The sequence below is a fragment of the Chiloscyllium punctatum genome, chromosome 5 (genome assembly GCF_047496795.1).
Source record: "Chiloscyllium punctatum isolate Juve2018m chromosome 5, sChiPun1.3, whole genome shotgun sequence".
NCBI classification, from domain to species: domain Eukaryota; kingdom Metazoa; phylum Chordata; class Chondrichthyes; order Orectolobiformes; family Hemiscylliidae; genus Chiloscyllium; species Chiloscyllium punctatum.
Window position 1 is genome coordinate 45,382,525 of NC_092743.1, and position 20,228 is coordinate 45,402,752.

A 20,228-nucleotide genomic window follows, 5' to 3' on the forward strand; every position below is an offset into this window, starting at 1 on the left:
TAAATAATTATAGCATCTCTTATGCACTTTTTTATTAGCATGTTAAAAGTAAAGTTTTGCCATGGCTTGCAGGAACTTCTTTTTCCTCTTCTGTGCAGCAAGATGTAAAACCTCTTCAGGGTTACTTGAGTTGAGCTCAGATTGGCCAATTGCTTTAATCTGGGGAAGATTTAGGAATAAGAAAAAATGTAAGCGAGATATCAAACAAGGCCAGCATAGTGGTTAGCATTACTGCCTCTCATTCCAGGCTCGGGCGATTGTCTGTCTGTTTCCTCCGGGTTCTCGGGTTTCCCCTCACAGTCCAAAGATGTGCTGATCAGGTGAATTAGCCATGTTAAATTGCTGTTTAGGTGTATTAGTCAGAGAAATGAGTCTGGGTGGGTTACTCTTCGAAGGGCCAGTGTGGACTGGATGGGGCAAAGGGCCTGTTTTCACTCTGTAGAGAATCTAACTTAATCATGCTGAGGTTAACTCAAAGTCTGCACATTGAATCCTATTTATGTTAGGGTGAAAGGAAAGGCTGAATGACTAAATAAATTGAGGGTTTGGTTAAGAAAAAGAAGGAAGCTGTCCTTGGGCCTCTATTGTTTGTAATTTTTATTAATGACTTGGATGAGGGGATTGAAGGATGGGTCAGCAAGTTTGCAGATGACACAAAGGTTGGAGGTGTCGTTGACAGTATAGAGGGCTGTTGTAGGCTGCAGCGGGACATTGATGGACTGAGAGGAGGCAGATGGAGTTCAACCTGGATAAATGTGAGGTGATGCATTTTGGAAGGTCGAATTTGAAAGTTGATTCTTGGCAGTGTGGAGGAACAGAGGGATCTTGGGGTGCAGGTACACAGATCCCTTAAAATGGTTACCCAAGTGGACAGGGTTGTTAAAGCATATGGTGTTTTGGCTTTCATTAACATGGGTATTGAGCTTAAGGGTCCTGAGATCTTGTTGCAGCTTTATAAAACTTGACTGGAGAGGCAAATGTAATTCCTCTCCAAGAAAGGAAATAGGGAAATCCTTGGCAATTACAGACCAGTAAGTCTGTCGTCTGCAAGGTGTTAGAAAAGATTGAGGGATAGGATTTATGACCATCTGGAAGAGCATGGCTTGATTAAATGCAGTCAGCATGGCTTTGTGAGGGGCAGGTCATGCCTCACAAACCTTATTGAGTTCTTTGAGGATGCGACTAGAAAAGTTGATGAGGGTCTTGGTTAGACCGCACTTGGAATACTGCGCCCAGTTCTGGTCCCCCTATTATAAGTAAGATGTGGATGCTTTGGAGAGGGTTCAGAGGTGGTTTACCATGAATCTGCCTGGACTGGAGGGCTTATCTTATGAGGAGAGGTTGACTGAGCTCGGACTGTTTTCATTGGAGAAAAGGAGAAGAGGGGACCTAATTGAGGTATACAAGATAATGAGAGGCATAGATAGAGTCGATAGCCAGAGACTATTTCCCAGGGCAGAAGTGACTAACATGAGGGGTCATAGTTTTAAGCTGGTTGGAGGAAAGTATAGAGGGGATGTCCGGTGGGTTCTTTACACAAGAGTTGAGAGCACGGAATGCGTTACCAGCAGCAGTTATGGAGGCAGGGTCATTGGGGACATTTAAGAGACTCCTGGACATGCATATGGTCACAGAAATTTGCGGGTGCATACATGAGGATCAGTGGTCAGCACAACATCGTGGGCTGAAGGGCCTGTTCTGTGCTGTACTGTTCTATGTTCTGTTCTATGAAGCATATGTCAGGTGGAGACAGGATAGATTGAGTGAATCCTTGGAAGAGTGTAAAGGCAGTAGGAGGACACTTAAGTAGGAAATCAGGAGGGCAAAAAGGGGACATGAGATAGCTTTGACAAACAGAATTAAGGAGAATCCAAAGGGTTTTAGAAATACATTAAGGACAAAAGGGTAACTAGGGAGATCAGCAAGGTGGCCTTTGTGTGAAGCCATAGAAAATGGGGGAGATAATAAAGGAGTATTTTGCATCAGTATTTTCTGTGGAAAAGGACAAGAAAGATACATATGGAAGATGGTGACGTCTTGCAAAATGTCTATATTACAGAGGAGGAAGTGTTGGATGTCTTGAAATGCAAAAAAAGTGGATAAATCCCCAGGACCTGATCAGGTATACCCTAGAAATCTGAAGCTACGGAAGTGATTGCTGGGCTGCTTACTGAGATATTTGTATTGTTGATAGTCACAGGTGAAGTGCCAGAAGACTGGAGGTTGGCTAACAGGGTGCCACTGTTTAAGAAAGGTGGTAAGGACAAGCCAGGGAACTAGAAACCAGCGAGCCTGACTTTGTTGGAGGGAATCCTGATAGACATGTATTTGAAAAGGAAAGGACTAATTAGGGATAGTCAACATGGCTTTGTGTGTGGGAAATCATGTCTCACAAATTTGAATGAGTTCTTTTGAAGTAACAAAGGATTAAGGGCAGGGCAGTAGATGTGATCTATAAGGACTGAAGGTGTTCGACAAGGTTCCCCATGGGAGACTGGTGAACAAGGTTAGATCTCAGGGAACACAGGGAGAACTCTCCATTTGGACACAGAACTGGCTCAAAGGGTTGTTTTTCAGACTGGAGGCCTGTGACCAGTGGAGCGTCACAAGGATCAGTGCTGGGTCCTCTACATTATTTATATAAATAATTTGGAAGTGAGCATAAGAGGTATAGTTAGTTTGCTGATAACACCAAAATTGGAGGTGTAGTGGACAGCAAAGCAAATTACCTCAAATTACAACTGGATCTTGATCAGATGGACTGAGAAGTAGCAGATGGAGTTTCATTTAGATACATGCGAAGTGCTGCATTTTGGGAAAGCAAATCTTAGCAGGATTTGTACACTTAATGGTAAAGTCCAAGGGAGTGTTGCTGAACAAAGAGACCTCGGAGTGCAAGTTCATAGCTCCTTGAAAGTGAAGTCACAGGTAGATTAGGATAGTGAAGGCAGCGAATGGTATGCTTTCCTGTATTGGTCAGAGTACTGAGTACAGGAGTTGGGAGGTCATGTTGCGAGTGTACAGTACGAAAGAGTAACCCCCCAGACCCATTAACATACTCTACATTTACCCCTGACTAATGCACCGTGACTAATGACTAATGAACATTATGGACAATTTAGCATTGCTAATTCACCTGAGCTGCACATCTTTGGACTGTGGAAGGAAACCGGAGCACCCGGAGGAAACCCACGCAGACACAGGGAGAATGTGCAAACTCCTCACAGTTGCCTGAGGCTGGAATCGAACCCACGCCCCTGGTGCTCTGAGGCAGCAGTACTAACCACTGAGCTACCCACCCATCCCTTACATTTCAATACATGCTGCTCCATCCCCTTTAGTTGCAGATTTCCATTTTATCAACTTACTAACAGCCTTACAATCTCATTACATTGTATGAGCAGGTAACAGCATGGACAAGTTGACTGCCGATATAATATTTCTGGATTTCCAAAAGGCCGACAGTAAGGTTTTGCTTCATTATTCATTCATTAGAGATAGGTCCTGGCTAGGCCAGCATTTATTGCTCATCCTGTAGAGCTGCCTTGAACTGCTGCACATGTACCTCCAAGTCAGGAAGGTAAGTGGCTTATTTTTGAATACTTATGGTCCTTTTCTGTACATTCACCAGGTTGAGAGCTCATTTTTAGGTATGCCTGGTGGTGCTCCTGGGACAGCTTCCTGCACTATGCAGGTAGGTGGTGGTGTTATAGTAATGACACTGTAGTAGTTATCCAGGCTAACGTTCTGGGAATATGGGTGCAAATTTGTGCTCTTATCACTCTCAGTGCTTCCTCCAACTACTACATTACAAGTTTCAAACATGGAGAAAACATGAATAGGAAGGATTTACCCAATATCACCCAAATGCTGCAAATGGGTCTAGATCAACTTAGGATATCTGGTCAACATGGACAAAAGGATCTGCTTTCGTGCTGTACTACTCTATGATTCTTTTACAGGAAACACTGGCAGAGGATCACAAATCAGATTGGCCTAAGGTGCGAACCGAGGTCCCAAAAATATAAGTAGTGGGCTACTTGTCCACACCTTTTTTTGTTATTAATAATTCAGTTTAGAATCAAAAGCGCAGTTTGCAATTTGTGGGTGACACCCAACTCAATGATTGAGAGCAGTTAGGACTGCAAGAAATTGCAAGAATATATTAATCAATCAATAGGCATGTGTGAACTTCAATACAGATAAATGTGAAAACACATTTCTAAAGGTAATATTTGAATTGCAAATTTATACCCATCAGGACATGATAAACTGGATGAAGTCACCTTTTCCTGAAAACGGACACTGGAGATCCTGGGTAAATGACATGGAGCAATGTTTCTATAACTTACAATGTTTTCTTCTGCATGTTGTCTACACATCTCAGTGAGCTAAATCCATGTTGTGTGGACATGTCAAAAAGAATGTAATACACCAGCAATACTTCAACTTACTGCTATTTGCCTTTTATCAAGTTCTCCCCTTTTGTGATGGATGTCTGTTAAAAGTGTCAAGGAAATTTTTCATCAGGTGGTTACAAATGTAAGTATTCACACTGCTAAAAGTCAGTTTTAAGGTCTGTGTTAGCTTTCAATAATCATTATCAGCAAAATAAATGACATTTTCAGAGCCTGCTTCTCTCAAAAGGTAAAACCAAACAGATATAATTCAAGGTCACTCAGAAATTTATCTGTACAGTTAACTGAACAAAAATATTTACAGCTTATTCAAATTTTGAAAAATACCTTTGTTTTCAAAACACTATCTTAACTATTTAAGATGTTATACTCAATAACTCCTTTTTGCTTCCAGCTGTTAATTCAGGACAAACAAAAAGGCGAAAATTAAATTTTGAAGAAATCTTTGTAGTTACATAATCCAGCTACCTTTCTCCTCCCCCTTCTAGTTAAATTCTTTGCTGTCATTGAATTTTGGGCACTACTCAGGAACAAATGACGAGGTGAGTCAAACAGTCATGTAGAAATCTTCAGACAAGTGAATCAAACTCGCAGTTTATGTACAATTTAAATTTCAAGAAATATCAAAAACTGGTACCAATTTTACCATGGATTGCAGGGTACCTCAAGGTCAATGGAAACAGTTAACAAAATCACTTAAGTATTTCAAGATGCAATGTAAGTAAAACGGCATGTTTCATATCAAGAAGGCTTGAAATCTTATGAAGTTTTTCAATATTAAATTGAGCAACAATCTGTAACTAGCTTAAATTGAAAATTATGTTAAAATGCAAGAACAGACGCATCTTTAAAATCAAGTGTAACCACATGCATCCTTAAAACACACACATAAAATGGACCTAAAGGCCGACCAAAATCAAAAAAGAGCAAGACAAATGCAATTATGAAGGATTTTCTACACCCCACCCCCCCTCCCCCACCAAGCCTGTTGCCAATGAAACATTTCTGAAGTGACATCAAAACATAGGCAGCATAGTCAATTCATAAAAGAGCAAGCTCCCTCAAACCTTTTTGCAATAATGCTCACATAATCTGTTTTAATACTAGATAGGGGAGAACAGAAAGAATTGGTGTAGTGATAATGTCACTGGATTAGTAATTCATAAATTAGAACTCCAGACTAATGTTCTGGGGACAGGAGTGCAAATCCCAGAAGGGCAGATGGTCAAATTTTAATTCATTTTAAAAAAAAAATCGCTTCTGGCTTTCTTAGGTTCTTTAGAGAAGGCAATCTGCAAACTTACCTGGTCTAGCATCTGTGAGATTCCACAGCCACAGCAACGTTGACTCAAACTTTTGACAATTGGGGATGGTTAATAATCTTTGGCCTAGCCAGTGATACCAATATATCATGACCAAATAAGAAGTTGGTGAGTGGTCAAGTATTAGTTAGAACACAGGAGAATTCATCAGCATTTCTTTGAAATGACCTCAAATGATCTTTATGTCATCTTAACAGGTGAGATGGGGCTTCAGTTTAATACCCCATCCAAGACAGCATCCCATTTTAAGTGTCAGTCACATAAAAATGAAACTCTCTGATGTTCCAGAAAGAGAGAAAAACAAGCTTCTCAGATAACATGTATTATGCAAGATTCAATATTTCCAACAATGTATTAGTATCTAATTGATACTTAATACTAATTGAACTGGAATTTAATGACATCCGTGGCAAGATTGATGGTGAGAGTCTTTTAATCAGATAGAAGGGGACCTCACCATCTTCCTGTCTCCACCTAACCAAGTCCATTATGGGAAAGGCTACCTTCCCACCCCACAGCAAACTGAGGTTCCAAATGGGCAATTAATGTCTACCTCAAGCCCAATTGCTGTGCTGTTGGCATTCATCCAGCATTGGGCCATGTGGGAGTCATGACAAACAAATGTGTGGTTTTCTTGCAGGCTGCTGGGAGGAATGGGGGCCTATTCAAAGGTACTACAAAACTTGCTGTGAGCCACTCTTGCTGCCAGCCCTCCCATCCTCATTCACCTGTAGCCAGTGATGAAACTAGGCCAGGAGTGAAATGTTGTACCACCCACAGCACCACTGTCTTAGAGTCATACAGATGTACAGCATGGAAACAGACCCTTCAGTCCAAACTGTCCATGCTCACCAGATATCTCAACCCAATCTAGTCCCACCTGCCAGCACCTGGCCCATATCCCTCCAAACCCTTCCTATTCATAACCCATCCAAATTCCTCTTGCACCAGCAATTGTACCAGCCTCCACCACTTCCTCTGGCAGCTCACTCCACACTCTGCGTGAAAACGTTGCCCTGTTGATCTATTTTACATCTTTCCCCTCTCACCCTAAACCTATGCCCTCTGGTTCTGGACTCCGCGACCCCAGGGAAAAGAATTGCCTATTTATCCTATCCATGTCTCTCATAATTTTGTAAACCTCTATAAGGTCACCCCTCACAGCCTCCAATGCTCCAGGGAAAACAGCCCCAGCCTGTTCAGCCTCTCCCTGGCAACATCCTTGTAAATCTTTGCTGAACCCTTTCAAGTTTTACAACATCTTTCCGATAGGAAGGAGACCAGAATTGCACGCAATATTCCAACAGTAGCCTAACCAACGTCCTGTACAGCCTCAACATGACCTCCCAACTCCTGTACTCGATACTCTGACCAATAAAGGAAAGCATACCAAACGCCACCTTCACTATCCTATCGAACTGTGACTCCACTTTCAAGGAGCTATGAACCTGCACTCCACGGTCTCTTCCTTCAGCAACACTCCCTAGGACCTCATCATTAAGTGTATGGGTCCTGCTAAGATTTGCTTTCCCAAAATGCAGCACCTCGCATTATCGGAATTAAACTCCATCTGCCACTTCTCAGCCCATTGGCCCATCTGGTCCAGATCCTGTTGTAATCTAAGGTAACCCTATTTGCAGTCCACTACACCTCCAATTTTGGTGTCATCTGCAAATTTACTAATTGTAACTCTTATGCTCGCATCCAAATCATTTATGTAAATGACAAAAAGTAGAGGACCCAGCACCGATCCTTGTGGCACTCCACTGGTCACCGGCCTCCAGTCTGAAAAACAACCCTTCACCACCACCCTCTGTCTTCTACCTTTGAGCCAGTTCTGCATCCAAATGGCTAGTTCTCCCTGTATTCCGAGAGATCTAACCTTGCTAATCAATATCCCATGGGGAACCTTGTCGAACACCACAAAGCCATGTTGACTATCCCTAATCAGTCCTTGCTTTTCCAAATATATCCTGTCCCTCAGGATTCTCTCCAACGACTTGCCCACCACTGAGGTCAGGCTCACCGGTCTATAGTTCCCTGGCTTGTCCTTACCATCCTTCTTAAACAGTGGCACCACGTTTGTCAACCCCCAGTCTTCCGGCACCTCCCCTGTGACTATCGATGATACAAATATCTCAGCAAGAGGCCCAGCAATCACTTCTCTACCTTCCCACAGAGCTCTAGGGTACACCTGATCAGGTCCTGGGGATTTATCCACCTTTACCCATTTCAAGACATCCAGCACTTCCTCCTCTGTAATCTGGACATTTTGCAAGATGTCACCATCTATTTCCCTACAGTCTATATCTTCCATATCCTTTTCCACAGTAAATACTGATGCAAAATACTCATTTAGTATCTCCCCCATTTTCTGTGGCTCCACACAAAGGCCGCCTTGCTGATCTTTGGGGGGCCCTATTCTCTCCCTAGTTACCCTTTTGTCCTTAATGTATTTGTAAAAACTCTTTGGATTCTCCTTAATTGTATTTGCCAAAGCTATCTCATGTCCCCTTTTTGCCCTCCTGATTTCCCTCTTAAGTATACTCCTACTGCCTTTATACTCTAAGGATTCACTCAATCTGTCCTGTCTATACCTTGCATACGCTTCCTTCTTTTTCTTAACAAACTGTCAATTTCTTCAGTCATCCAGCGTTCCCTATATCTACCAGCCTTTCCTTTCACCCTGATAGGAATATACTTTCTCTGGATTCTCGTTAACTCATTACTGAAGGCTTCCTGGTGCTGAGAGGTAGCAGTGCTAACACCACTGAGTCACCCTGGCCTATTCTTCCATAGATGTCGATATCATTGGGAAGGCCATTATTTATTGGCCCATCCCTAATTGTCAATGAAATGGCAGTGTTGAGTTGTCTTCTCAAAACTACTGCAGTTTTTAAATGTAGGTACATCCACAGGAAAGGAGTTTCAGCACCATCTAAAAGGGACAAGTCAATAATGTGATAGAATACTGTCCACTTCATCTTCAACTTCACTCTGTCTATCACCAACGCATGATGTAAATAGCGAGTACTAACTCACAGTTCCTTCAGCAGCAATTTTCAAAGCTCACTACCTCTACCACACAGAAAAACAAGAGATGGGAAAGCGTGGAAACACAACGAATTGCAAGTTCACTTCTTTTCCATGATCCTAATTAGAACCATATCACTGTTCTTTCAGTGTTACTCGGTCACAATGCTGAAATTCCATTCCGACCAGCTGCTTTTGAACATTGCACCCACCTCTTCCTGAACTATGGATGTACCTACACCTGAAAGATTGCAGCAGTTGATGACGTCAACTCATCTCCGCTTTCTCTCAGACAATTAGGAATGGAAAATAAATGCTGGCCAAGCCAACAATGCCCACTGAATTAATTTAGAAAATCTAGATGAACAAAACTGAATTAAATATTTTACAAAATTTGCAAGGATAAACACAGCAACGAAACACTCCATTTAGAACAATTAAGCACTTCTTTCCAGTCTCTTCCCCACTGCACCTATTCAGAGCATAGGATCAGCATCTGCACTAAATGGTGCTGTGTGCTCACACTGCACTATGCATGATAAAAGAAATAAACGTGATTGATTGCAGATACTTATATTTGGCTAATTTGGATTCTAAGCAATTTTTCCAAACGATAACTATCTTATTTGGTTACATAAAGAGTAGTAATCTCAGGAAAATAATACTCCAAAAAGGATACGTGTCAAATATTCCAAGATAGTGATGTCCCAGATGTAGTCATAGTAGGAGTCCATTGCATCATGGCTGAAATAAAAAAGCTATGAATGATATATGTTTTACATTAAAGTTTAATTTCTATTAATTTTTTTTCACTTAAATTATCCTGCTGTCCACATATTGTTTAACGAGCTTAGTTGACAAATACAAAAATACTTATAAAAAAATCAAGTTCAAATGAAGTTCATAGAAACTATTATGCACTGAACTCTACCCTAATGGCTTACAATCAGTCAAGCAAACTACAAGAGCTCAATTATGGTGAGAGATGGAATGTGGCAGGTTTTTTCCCCAACGAACAATTCAGCAAATACTGAAAAGTATTCCAAAACAGGTTAGGTTACCTCGAAGGAAATACCAGACTCTCATTTATAGTCTATACCAAGATTGCCAATCTCCACATGAAGTGGTAGGACCCTCACTCTAGTAAGGTGGAAATTAGTCAAGACTCACACACCAGATTGCGGTTTGTTTATTTCCTGTTGCCAATCCATAGTTTTGGGATTATTTCTTTGGCAAGAGATGATAGGAACACAGCCCCAGAGGTTGGTAAAGTCAGCCAAGATCATCTGCTGCATTTCTTTTAAAGGCTGAATAAGATGGATCTGAAAAGGGAACATTGGTCGCTAGTGCTGCTAACACCTTATTTACAAGGCTAGATTCTGCTTCTGAAACCACATGCTGTCACCCTGCCATGTATGTCATCACCATTTATATCAGTGGCTAGAATGCTCCACTTACCAGGACTGATGTAGAGGGCTTTTGACAACATCTGAATCAGAGCTTGGGTGCCCTCTAGGTTTCTTGCCACAGGCTACCTTCCTAAATAGAACTTCCTTGGGGATGTGGCCATATTCTATACACACCAAAGACAGTGAAACTTTCTTTGCCTGATTAGCATAAGTACGCTTAATAGGTTTACTTTACAGGGAACTGCTTTAATAGAGTCTTTGTCTTACCATGCGATACTGAGGTACAACATAGATAGAGGTTACTGAATCATTTTTCATACTAAGTGTAGGTTTTCCAGGCTTCACTGATACAGAGAACAATGCTGAGGAATTGGACTTGTTGTTTATTTATGCCAGTTTTGCTATACAGCAAAAATTGGGGATTGCCTTTTCAATGCACGTGTTGAGCTCCTCATTAAGGGACAGATTTTCTATCAGTGGATCTGAATAGCAGAATGACTGCTTCTAGTGGTGTGCTGTCATGTCTGATCAGAGAGAGAGATACTACATACACTAAACCTCAGTGTTCTTGATTCTGATGGTGATAGAGAACATTATACAGGCATAGGACAGTCAATCAATGAGCCTGTGGAGTTTGTCTTGTCTGGCAACTAGTATGAATCAATAACATAGAGCATTTCTCAGATTAGGAAATGCTGCACTTTCAGTTTTGATAGGTCAAGGTTTTCCCATCTGATTGCATCCTTCCATAGTGATAGGGAAAGCATAGGTTGGCAAATTACTAGAGGATTGGCTAAGACACATCCCTCTTTCAACACATTCTTGATCTTAAAACTGTCAGAGGTAGAGCTGAAGTGCGTGAAAACAAGTTAGAGTGGCGTTTGCTGTTCTCTGCACTTTTCTTGATGACTAGGGAGAAGATCATGTCTACAATGGATCTGCCAGTTCTGAAACCACATTTTGTCTCCGGGTATATTTTGTTGGCTAGTCAATCAGGCCATGTTTGAATGATTCTGGCAAAAACCTGTTCCAGTGATAAGAGGTGATTATGGCAGTGGTCTTAATTGTCTTTATATTATTATAACATGAGAATGTTTGCATCATACAGATCTGATGGGACACAGTCTCTACTCCAGCAGAAAAGGTGGTAGTTGCGAGGTATGGCAACAGATGGGCTCATATAAACTCAAGTAGCTCAGCTGGTTTTGCATCCTTCCCAGATGATCTCTTGTTGCAAGGAGTTCAACAGCCTTTTTGAACTCAAGTCATCAGAATTCTGCATAAAACTCATACAGGCTCAATGGGACAAATTTGAGGGGAGTACAGGAGCAGTGAGCTCTCAGGGTTGATGTGCACAATTCTCTGAAGGTGGCCAGTCAAGTTGAAATCCTTGTTATGGCAGCTTATAGTATCCTTGCATTTATAAATAGAGGCATAGCATATAAAAGCAATGAAGTGGTACTACACCTCTAGAAATCATTGGTCCGACTACATTTGGGATATTGTGTTCAGTTCTTGGTACCATATTTAAGGAAGGATATTGAAGCTTTGAAGAGAATGCAAAGGAGGTTTATGAGACTGATACTAGGAATGAGAATTTTTATGTGCAAGGAAAGATTATGGAAATTGGGTTTATTCTCCTTGGAGCAGAGAAGATTAAGAGATGACTTTATTGAGCTGATCAAAATTATGAACAATTTTGACAGAGTAAAGGAGGATATTCCATTTCCACATGTGGTATGTCAGTAACTAGGGGGTAGCAATTTGAAGATGATCAACAAGAGAGCTAGGAGTGAGATGAGGAGAAATTTATTTAGTCAAAGTTGTTAGGATTTAGAAAGCATTGTCTGGGAGAGCAGTAGAGGTGGATTCCATATGAGATTTCAAAAGAAAACTTTATAATTTAGATTTACATTTAGATATATATAACTGCAGATATATATTTGAGTGTGTTGAATTTAGAGAGCTACAAAGATAGGGCTGAGGAATGTGATTAACTGGCTCTTTCAGGAGCTGATACATACACAATGGATGAATTGCCTCCTTCTGCACTGTAAAATTCTACGATTCTCTGACTCTATGGCAGGTATCTGAAGAAGATCAAAGCACTGGCAGAATATCAGTCTCATGAAGGTATGGCTTGCACTGTGCACTCCTGTCGACAAGTGCGTCCTCAAATGTGGGATTCAAAGGGTGACCTTAGTGATGGTGGGGTCGAGTCCAATTTTGATATCAAGATTCTTGTTCTTATGAGCCGATAGCAAACATTGATCGATATTTGTTGGTACACTGCTTTACTGTCTTCCTCACATTGGGAAGCATGAAACTGGAGACAGCATGTAAAATCAGATTAGCTATGCACTTCAAAAGCAGGAGTCATTTCTGCAAGGTGGTCTTGAATCAACTCTTATTCCCATTTCTTTCCTTATTAAATATGGCTGCTTAGCTTTGTAGATGATTCACTACAGAGACTTGCATGTTTCATCGGCATCTGGTAAGCCTTCGGGGCTGCTGGGAACTCCGGATAAGATCCAACAATTGTCACCCTCCTTGTACATGAAATGATGATGTGCAGAATGGCTTTGTGTATGTGTGAAAATCATATAGAATAAAAAAAAGTGCTAATAAAGCCAGTCAAACTATAACCTAACATGAGGTACCATTCCAGGGAGGTATAAAAGGAAAATATTTTTGATAGAAAGCAACAAAAAGGCAGTGTAACCTTATCGTTAAAATATTTTACTGAACACTAGCCCATCAGTATTAATTGGTCTATTGATCACAGGTGTTAAGAATAAAATGAATTTGGTGCCATTATACCTGTTTTGTTCCTGTAAAGCTTTGAAAGCAGTCATATAATCCACCTCTCTGAGAAACTGACATAAAATTGCCACCTATGGAAAGAAAAAAAATAGATCTCAACATATTTAAGCTAAACTGAAATATCAACGAGGCTTTTCCCAACTCCATCCCTGCTCAACCTATTTGTTGCCGACACCCCTTATTTATGCCTTTGTAATTTCGAGGTTTGTCTATTTCAAATAGTGACTCCTGGTTGGCTTCCCACATTCTCTTCCAATCCAGTCTCCACAAACTTGAGGTCATCCAAAAAACTCTGCCACCAGATGTTAACTTGCAGCAATGCACTTTCAGCCACCAGTGCTCACTAAGCTAAACTCCAGTTAAACAACATCTCAATCTTAAAAATTCTCATCATGGTTTCAAATCCTTTCGGGATCACCCTTCCCTTTTGATGCTTGTAAACCCCTGCAAGCTTACAATTTGCTCATGTATTGCACTCCTCTGATTTGACGACATCAGCATCCCAAATTTTAACCATTCAACTGTTAGTTGTCCCTTCAACTAACAAAGCAAAGACTTCTACAATTCTCACCTTAAATCTCTTTACTTTTCTTACCTCCTTCAAAATGACCTCTAGGTCCAAACATTTAATCATTTGTCCTAATGTGTCCTTATATAGCTTGGCATCAAATTTTATTCAATAACTCTTCTGTGAAGCATCCTGAGACAACTGACTCTGTTAAAGACACTATATAAATAAAAGTAATTGCTTTTATTGATATATTTACTCCCTGAATCTTTCTTTCTGATGACATGCTGTAGGGAACTATTAACCCCTTATTTTATCCTTTTCCCTTTTGGAATATGGGTGGAATCCCGCACAAAAATGACAAAATGTAAATTATGTCTTTTAACAACTGATCAGCTCGAGTCAAGCAATTATAAACAGAATCTAGTGAAAATGAAAGCACAGCCCAAAACCTGTCATTCCTTTGCTATGTTGCTGGACCAATGAGCCACAGACCTGGCCTAAAAATCCAGAAAATGTAACCTCAAATAAGGACTCGACTCAAATCATAGTTGAAACTTTTAAAAACCGAAAGAAATGATCACAAATCCAACATTTTGTGGTAAAGTCTCAACTGGTTCAACAATGTCAATTAGAGAAGGAAAACATTCTCTCCCTTCCTGATCTGACCCCTGTGACTCCAGTCGGTCCCCCACTGGACATGATCCATTAATTGTTTTCTGAAGTGGTCTAACAATACATTGTGATATTAAACTATTAAAAACAGTACTCTAAAAATATCTTCAGCACATTAACTGCAGTGGGTCAAGAAGATACCAACTGCTGCCATCTCAGGATAAGCATGGGTGAGCAATAAATGAGAAAAACAAATTGCTGAAGCAGCTTAGCAGGTCTGATAGTATCTGTGGAGAACGGAACAGAGCCGAAGGTTTTGAGTCCAAGGTGGCTTCTTCGGAACTGTTCAGTGACTAGTGGACTGCCTTCTTGAACCACTGCAGTCCTTGGATGTTAATTTTCTTAAAATTCACTCATAGTATGTGGGCATCTCTGGTTAGGCCACTTTATTGCCCATCCCTGATTTACCAGAGGGCAGTTAAGAGTCAACCATGGTCTGGAGTCCCATGTAGGCCAGAGCAGGTAGGCATGACAGATTTCCTTCCATAAACAGAGTTAAGGTTTGAGTCCAAGGTGGTTTCTCAGGAACTGTTCAATGACTGGCGAACTGCCTTCTTATAACCAAGGAGGTCTTGGGATGTAATCAGTACACCCAACAGGTGAGAAGCTGGATATCATTGCACAAACAGACTAAATCATAAATTCAGTCCTGAGGGTACATTCCATTCACAATAAAAAAGTACAGAATTTGGCTGACAAATGTAGAAGAATTTGCCAGTGATATTAGAGTTTTCAAAAAAATCAAACATTAAATAAAGTACATTTACTTACTTGGGTGTGGCAATTTAACATAGAACAGCATTTGATCATTCTCTTCAGCACCTTAGAAAACACCAATGCAAAAATATAAAGTTAGATAAAAATGAATTAATGAGCTGTATGGTTATGCTGTTGGGCAATTTCAGTACCAGGGGTGATGATATTATTTATACTCTTCTCTCCAGCAAGAGGCAAGAGTATAGCTTTGCAATCACAAATAATCAGCTGCTTTTCAGTCATATGCAGCTGCAACATTGGCCAAATAATCTAATTTCCAGAGCACTATGATTTTCCCCCAAGTTATTTTGCCATTAATGAAAGCACTATGGACGTTTGTCAGCTGATAGGAGGTTGAAGGTCAATGCCAAGAAACAATATGTTGTGAATGCATTTGTCTGGCCACAGGAATGAAAGATTAACAAGAGTGAAATTGCTAGCATCTGTCACACCAAAAGGACAAATTAAAAAAAGGTTAACCTGACTTATTACAAACCATTTGACACTTTTCATCCACCAGAAATCTTAGCGAGAGAGAATTGAAACTGCAGTTCAGTAACAAACAATTTGCGAATCATTGTCATGGTGTTAACTGTGAACTAGGTTGCTGTCTAGAGACTACCAAAGTTGAGAATTCTTTTTCACCATTGTAAAGTATTAAACACGGAGTTGACCCTGGATACTGAAGGTGATGAGCATAAGAATTAACAGTGGTATCAGCAAAAATGTTTATGCATAGTGAGTGATTAGAATCTGGAATGCACTGCGAGAGATTGTGGTGGAGCAGATTCAATGGAGGCCCAGACTGGAGAATTGGATATTAACTGAAGTGAAAAAAAAATTGCATGGCTACATGGTAAAGGCAGAGCCTTGAAATGAGGTGAGTTGCTCTTGCAGAGAGCTGGCAAACAGACAACGTTCCGAATATCTCCTCCTGTGCCATTCAAAATTCCACGATGACATAATTCTGCTACAGTCAGCAAAAGCTTTTTATATCATTGATGAACTGTCAACAGCCACTCATTTAAAACTTAAATGTTTTGTGGCTGCCCAAATGAAACACAATAAAACAAAAGCATTTCAAACTGGTTCCTTTCTTGATCCATCTTACCATATCTGTGTACACATCAGAAGGGACGGCTTTATTAAAAAAGTCTGAACAGATGGCACCAGCTTGTAGGTAAAAATGCAGAGCTGCTGAAAATTGATTGGTAGCTGGAAAAGAAATCAGAAAATAAAAATACAAAACAAAAGGTTGCGTCCAGTTCAATTGACACTTAAATCACGCCAATGAAAAGCACATAAAATAATTCTTTCAAGATTATTTTAAGAATCATTTTAAGTGTTCATACCTAACATTTCAAGTACTGAAAAATGAAATTTCATTCACTTAGATGCAACCAGAATCTGATGGTATCACTAACAATTATCAAAATTTGGTTGACTAAAAGGTAAACAGGTCCAGGAAATCAGAGATGAATCGCCTACCCTTCTTTGAAATAATAAGGGATATTTTATACCCACCTGTGAAGAGATACAGGCCAAAACAGTACTTGTAACAGCACAGCACTCCATTAAGACTATGCTATACTATCAGCCTTGAAAATAGATCAATTGATCAAGTGTCAGCTTTTTGTCAGATGAAAGCCTGACCTTCAAAAGATTATTTTAACAGCGGTTTACCCACTGAAAACCTATCGATCCTTCAACCAATACAAGGAATATGGTATTACGCAGGGAATAAAATGGTTACAATGACATATCACTTTCATCAACCTAACACATCAATGCAAAGACAAGGAACACCATTGATAGCAATTACATAACTTGCACCCACTAATCGCCAAGAGCTCAACAGAAATGGTCAAATCTCTACTAGCTGGCCATCTACATTTTTGCTTGCAGGCAATCTTAGATCAGGAATCATCTGTGATACATAGTGTGCCTCTATTACAAACCATAACTTGCAATTAATAGCATTTAATATAAAAATTCCAAGATGCTTCACAAATGGGCGCAAAGAAAATGGTCATCAGGTTACAAAAAAATGAAAACAGGGCACTTTGATTAAAGGCTCTTAAAAAGATTGAGACAATTAGGAAAGAAGTTGCATTAGTTATAAATGTAAAGGCTGAATAATCTACCATCAATAATATGTCACTTGAATGGGAAAATTGTAATAAGGGGTGTGTAGCACTTGGGAGAGAATATATGGCTAAATAAGCTTTCATAGATTAGTGGAGAAAAGTGCAGTTGGCATCTTATAGAACATAGAAAAATACAGCGCAGTACAGGCCCTTCGGCCCTCGATGTTGCGCCGACCGAAGCCTACCTAACCTACACTAGCCCAGTAACCTCCATATACTTGTCCAATGCCGCTTAAATGACCATAAAGAGGGAGAGTCCACCACTGCTACTGGCAGGGCATTCCATGAACTCACAACCCGCTGAGTAAAAAATCTACCCCTAACATCTGTCCTATACCTACCACCCCTTAATTTAAAGCTGTGTCCCCTAGTAACAGCTGACTTCATTAGCGGAAAAAGGTTCTCACTGTCAACCCTATCTAAACCCCTAATCATCTTGTACACCTCTATCAAATCTCCCCTAAACCTTCTTTTCTCCAATGAGAACAGCCCCAAGTGCCTCAGCCTTTCCTCATACGATCTTCCTACCATGCCAGGCAACATCCTGGTAAACCTCCTCTGCACTCGTTCCAATGCCTCCACATCCTTCCTATAGTATGGCGAGCAAAACTGCACACAATCTTGGATTTATAATCAGCTACAGAGGAATAAGTTGATTACGGATAGTCAACACAGTTTTGTGAAGGGTAGGTTGTGCCTCACAAACCTTACTGAGTTCTTTGAGAAGGAGACCAAACAGGTGGATAAGGATAAAGCAGTTGATGTGGTGTATATGGATTTCAGTAAGACGTTTGATAAGGTTCCCCATGGTAGGCTATTGCACAAAATACACAGGCACAGGATTGAAGGTGACTTAGTGGTTTGGATCAGAAACTGGCTAGCTAAAAGAGAACACAGGGTGGTGGTTGATGGGAAATATTCATCCTGGAGTGCAGTTTAGTGGGGTACTGCAAGGATCTGTTTTGGGTCCCTCTGTTGTTTGTTATGTATATATATGACATGGATGAGGGCACAGAAAGATGCTTTAGTAAATTTGCGGATGATACAAAGGTTGGTAGAGTTGTGGATAGTGAAGAAGGATGTTATAGGTTACAGAGAGACATAGATAAGTTGCAGAGCTGGGCTGAGAGGTGGCAAATGGAGGTTAATGCAGAAGAGTGAGGTGATTCACTTTGGAAGGAGTAACAGGAATGCAGAGTACTGGCTAACGATAAGATTCTTGGTAGTATAGATGAGCAGAGTGATCCCGGTGTCCAGGTACATAGATTCTTGAAAGTTGCTACCCAAGGTGATAGGGTTGTTAAGAAGGCATATGGTGTGTTAGCTTTTATTGGTGGAGGGATTGAGTTTTGGAACCATGAGATCATGCTGCAGCTGTAGAAAACTCTGTTGCAGCCACATTTGGAGTATTGCATACAGTTCTGGTCACCACATTATAGGAAAGATGTGGAAGCTTTGGGAAGGGTTCAGAGAAGATTTACTAGGATATCGCCTGGTATGAAGGGAAGGTCTAATGAGGCAAGGTTGAGGGACGTGAGGCTGTTTACATTACAGAGAAGGTTGAGAGGCAACTTAATTGAGACATATAAAGATAATCAGAGAGTTAGATAGGTTGGACAGTGAGAGCCTTTGTCCTCGGTTGGCGATGGCCAGCACGAGGGGACATAGCTTTAAATTGAGGGGTGATAGATATATGACTGATGTCAGAGGTAATTTCTTTACTCAGAGAGCAGTAGGGGTGTGGAACGCACTCCCTGCAACAGTAGTAGACTCACCACCTTTAAGGGCATTTAAATGGTCATTGGATTGGCATATGGACGAGAATAGAATAGTGTAGGTTAGATGGGCTTCAGATTGGTTCCACAGGTCGACGCAACATCAAGGGCCGAAGGGCCTGTACTGTGCTGTAATGTTCTATGAGAGCGGTGAATCTGATGTTTTGGGCACCAGAGGGAATGGCAGTGACTGGCCATTGGGACAGTATACACATGGCAGAAAGTTTGGACAAGTAGCAAGTTATGGAGTGTGGAAGACTGGATGCCAAGAGAAAGTAGAATAGTAAAATCTAGAAGTGTAAAATTCAAACCAGTAGTTTTGGATTGCAGTGAGTCAATATTGTGAAGGTAAGCAATTTTACAGTAGATATGTATGGCTCCTGAAGCTCTCTAAGGTTAAACAGGACACCAGAACTGCAAACTGTCATGGAGCTCTCAAAAATACGGCTGGAACTATTAGAAAGAGAGCAAGGTCAGCAGGTGAACTGAAGATGATGACTTCTAATTTCCAAAGTTAGATTCATCCAAGACTTGATAACTGGACAAGTAACCAAGGATGTCAAGGAAAGAACAGCTAGTTTCCATAGCATACACAAGACAATTAATTTCACTGAAGGACAAGATGACAGATGAAGGGGGTTAAGGAAATTTCTTTATGGGAGAGTAAAAATTACAATGTGTGAATGAGGGAAGGAAAGGTCATTCCTGGATATGAACTCACCAAGTTTAATTGGATACGAATGGAACATGCAAGAACAATCGCACAATATTAGATAATGAGTAATGGTTTTGGATGGTTGATAACATGTAATGGGGAGATATATATTAGGGGAGGTGATGGCCTGTGGTATTATTGCTCTGTTAATTCAGAGACCAAAGTAATGTTCTGGGGACCCAGGTTTAAATACTGCCACGGGATGACCACGAATCAACTGTCAATTGTCAGAAAATTCCTCCTGGCTCACTATAGTCCTTTAAGGAAGGAAACTGCCATCCTTAATTGGTTTGGCAAGATGTGACTCTAGACACACAGCAATGTAGTTGACTCTTAATTGCTCTCTGAGTGATTGAGGAAAAGGAATAAATGCTGACCTAACCAGCGACACCCTCATCCCACAAATGAAAAAAAAATTAAGGGTTAGGAGAAAAATTGAAAAATCATAACAATGAAGGTGAGAAGCAGCAAATAGAGAGCAGAGATCTGACCTTTCCTATAAAAACAAAGCCTGAACCTTGAGAGGTCGGCTATTCAAAAACATGTTCATCACAGCTTTTGATGAAATTCTGATCAGCATGCCAGAAAGTTACACATTCAGATTCAACATGAGATGCAAACAAAATCTAGGCTGACAATACTGAAAC

At 40.6% G+C, this 20,228-nt stretch overlaps 1 protein-coding gene across 7 annotated transcripts in view; it reads right to left on the reverse strand.

Annotated features, from left to right (window-relative positions):
* Positions 1-17: 17 nt before the first annotated feature.
* ints8 (integrator complex subunit 8) overlaps positions 18-20,228 on the reverse strand; it is an 83,667-nt gene continuing 63,456 nt past the window's right edge. For all 7 annotated transcript variants that reach the window (XM_072570195.1, XM_072570194.1, XM_072570197.1 and 4 more), the window contains 6 exons: positions 16,056-16,159; positions 14,960-15,010; positions 13,003-13,076; positions 9,453-9,517; positions 4,455-4,498; positions 18-159 (listed from right to left, as the gene is read on the reverse strand). In XM_072570195.1, the coding sequence (XP_072426296.1) occupies positions 43-159; positions 4,455-4,498; positions 9,453-9,517; positions 13,003-13,076; positions 14,960-15,010; positions 16,056-16,159 (455 nt within the window). In that variant the 3' untranslated portion in view covers positions 18-42. The remainder of the gene's footprint in view (positions 160-4,454; positions 4,499-9,452; positions 9,518-13,002; positions 13,077-14,959; positions 15,011-16,055; positions 16,160-20,228) is intronic.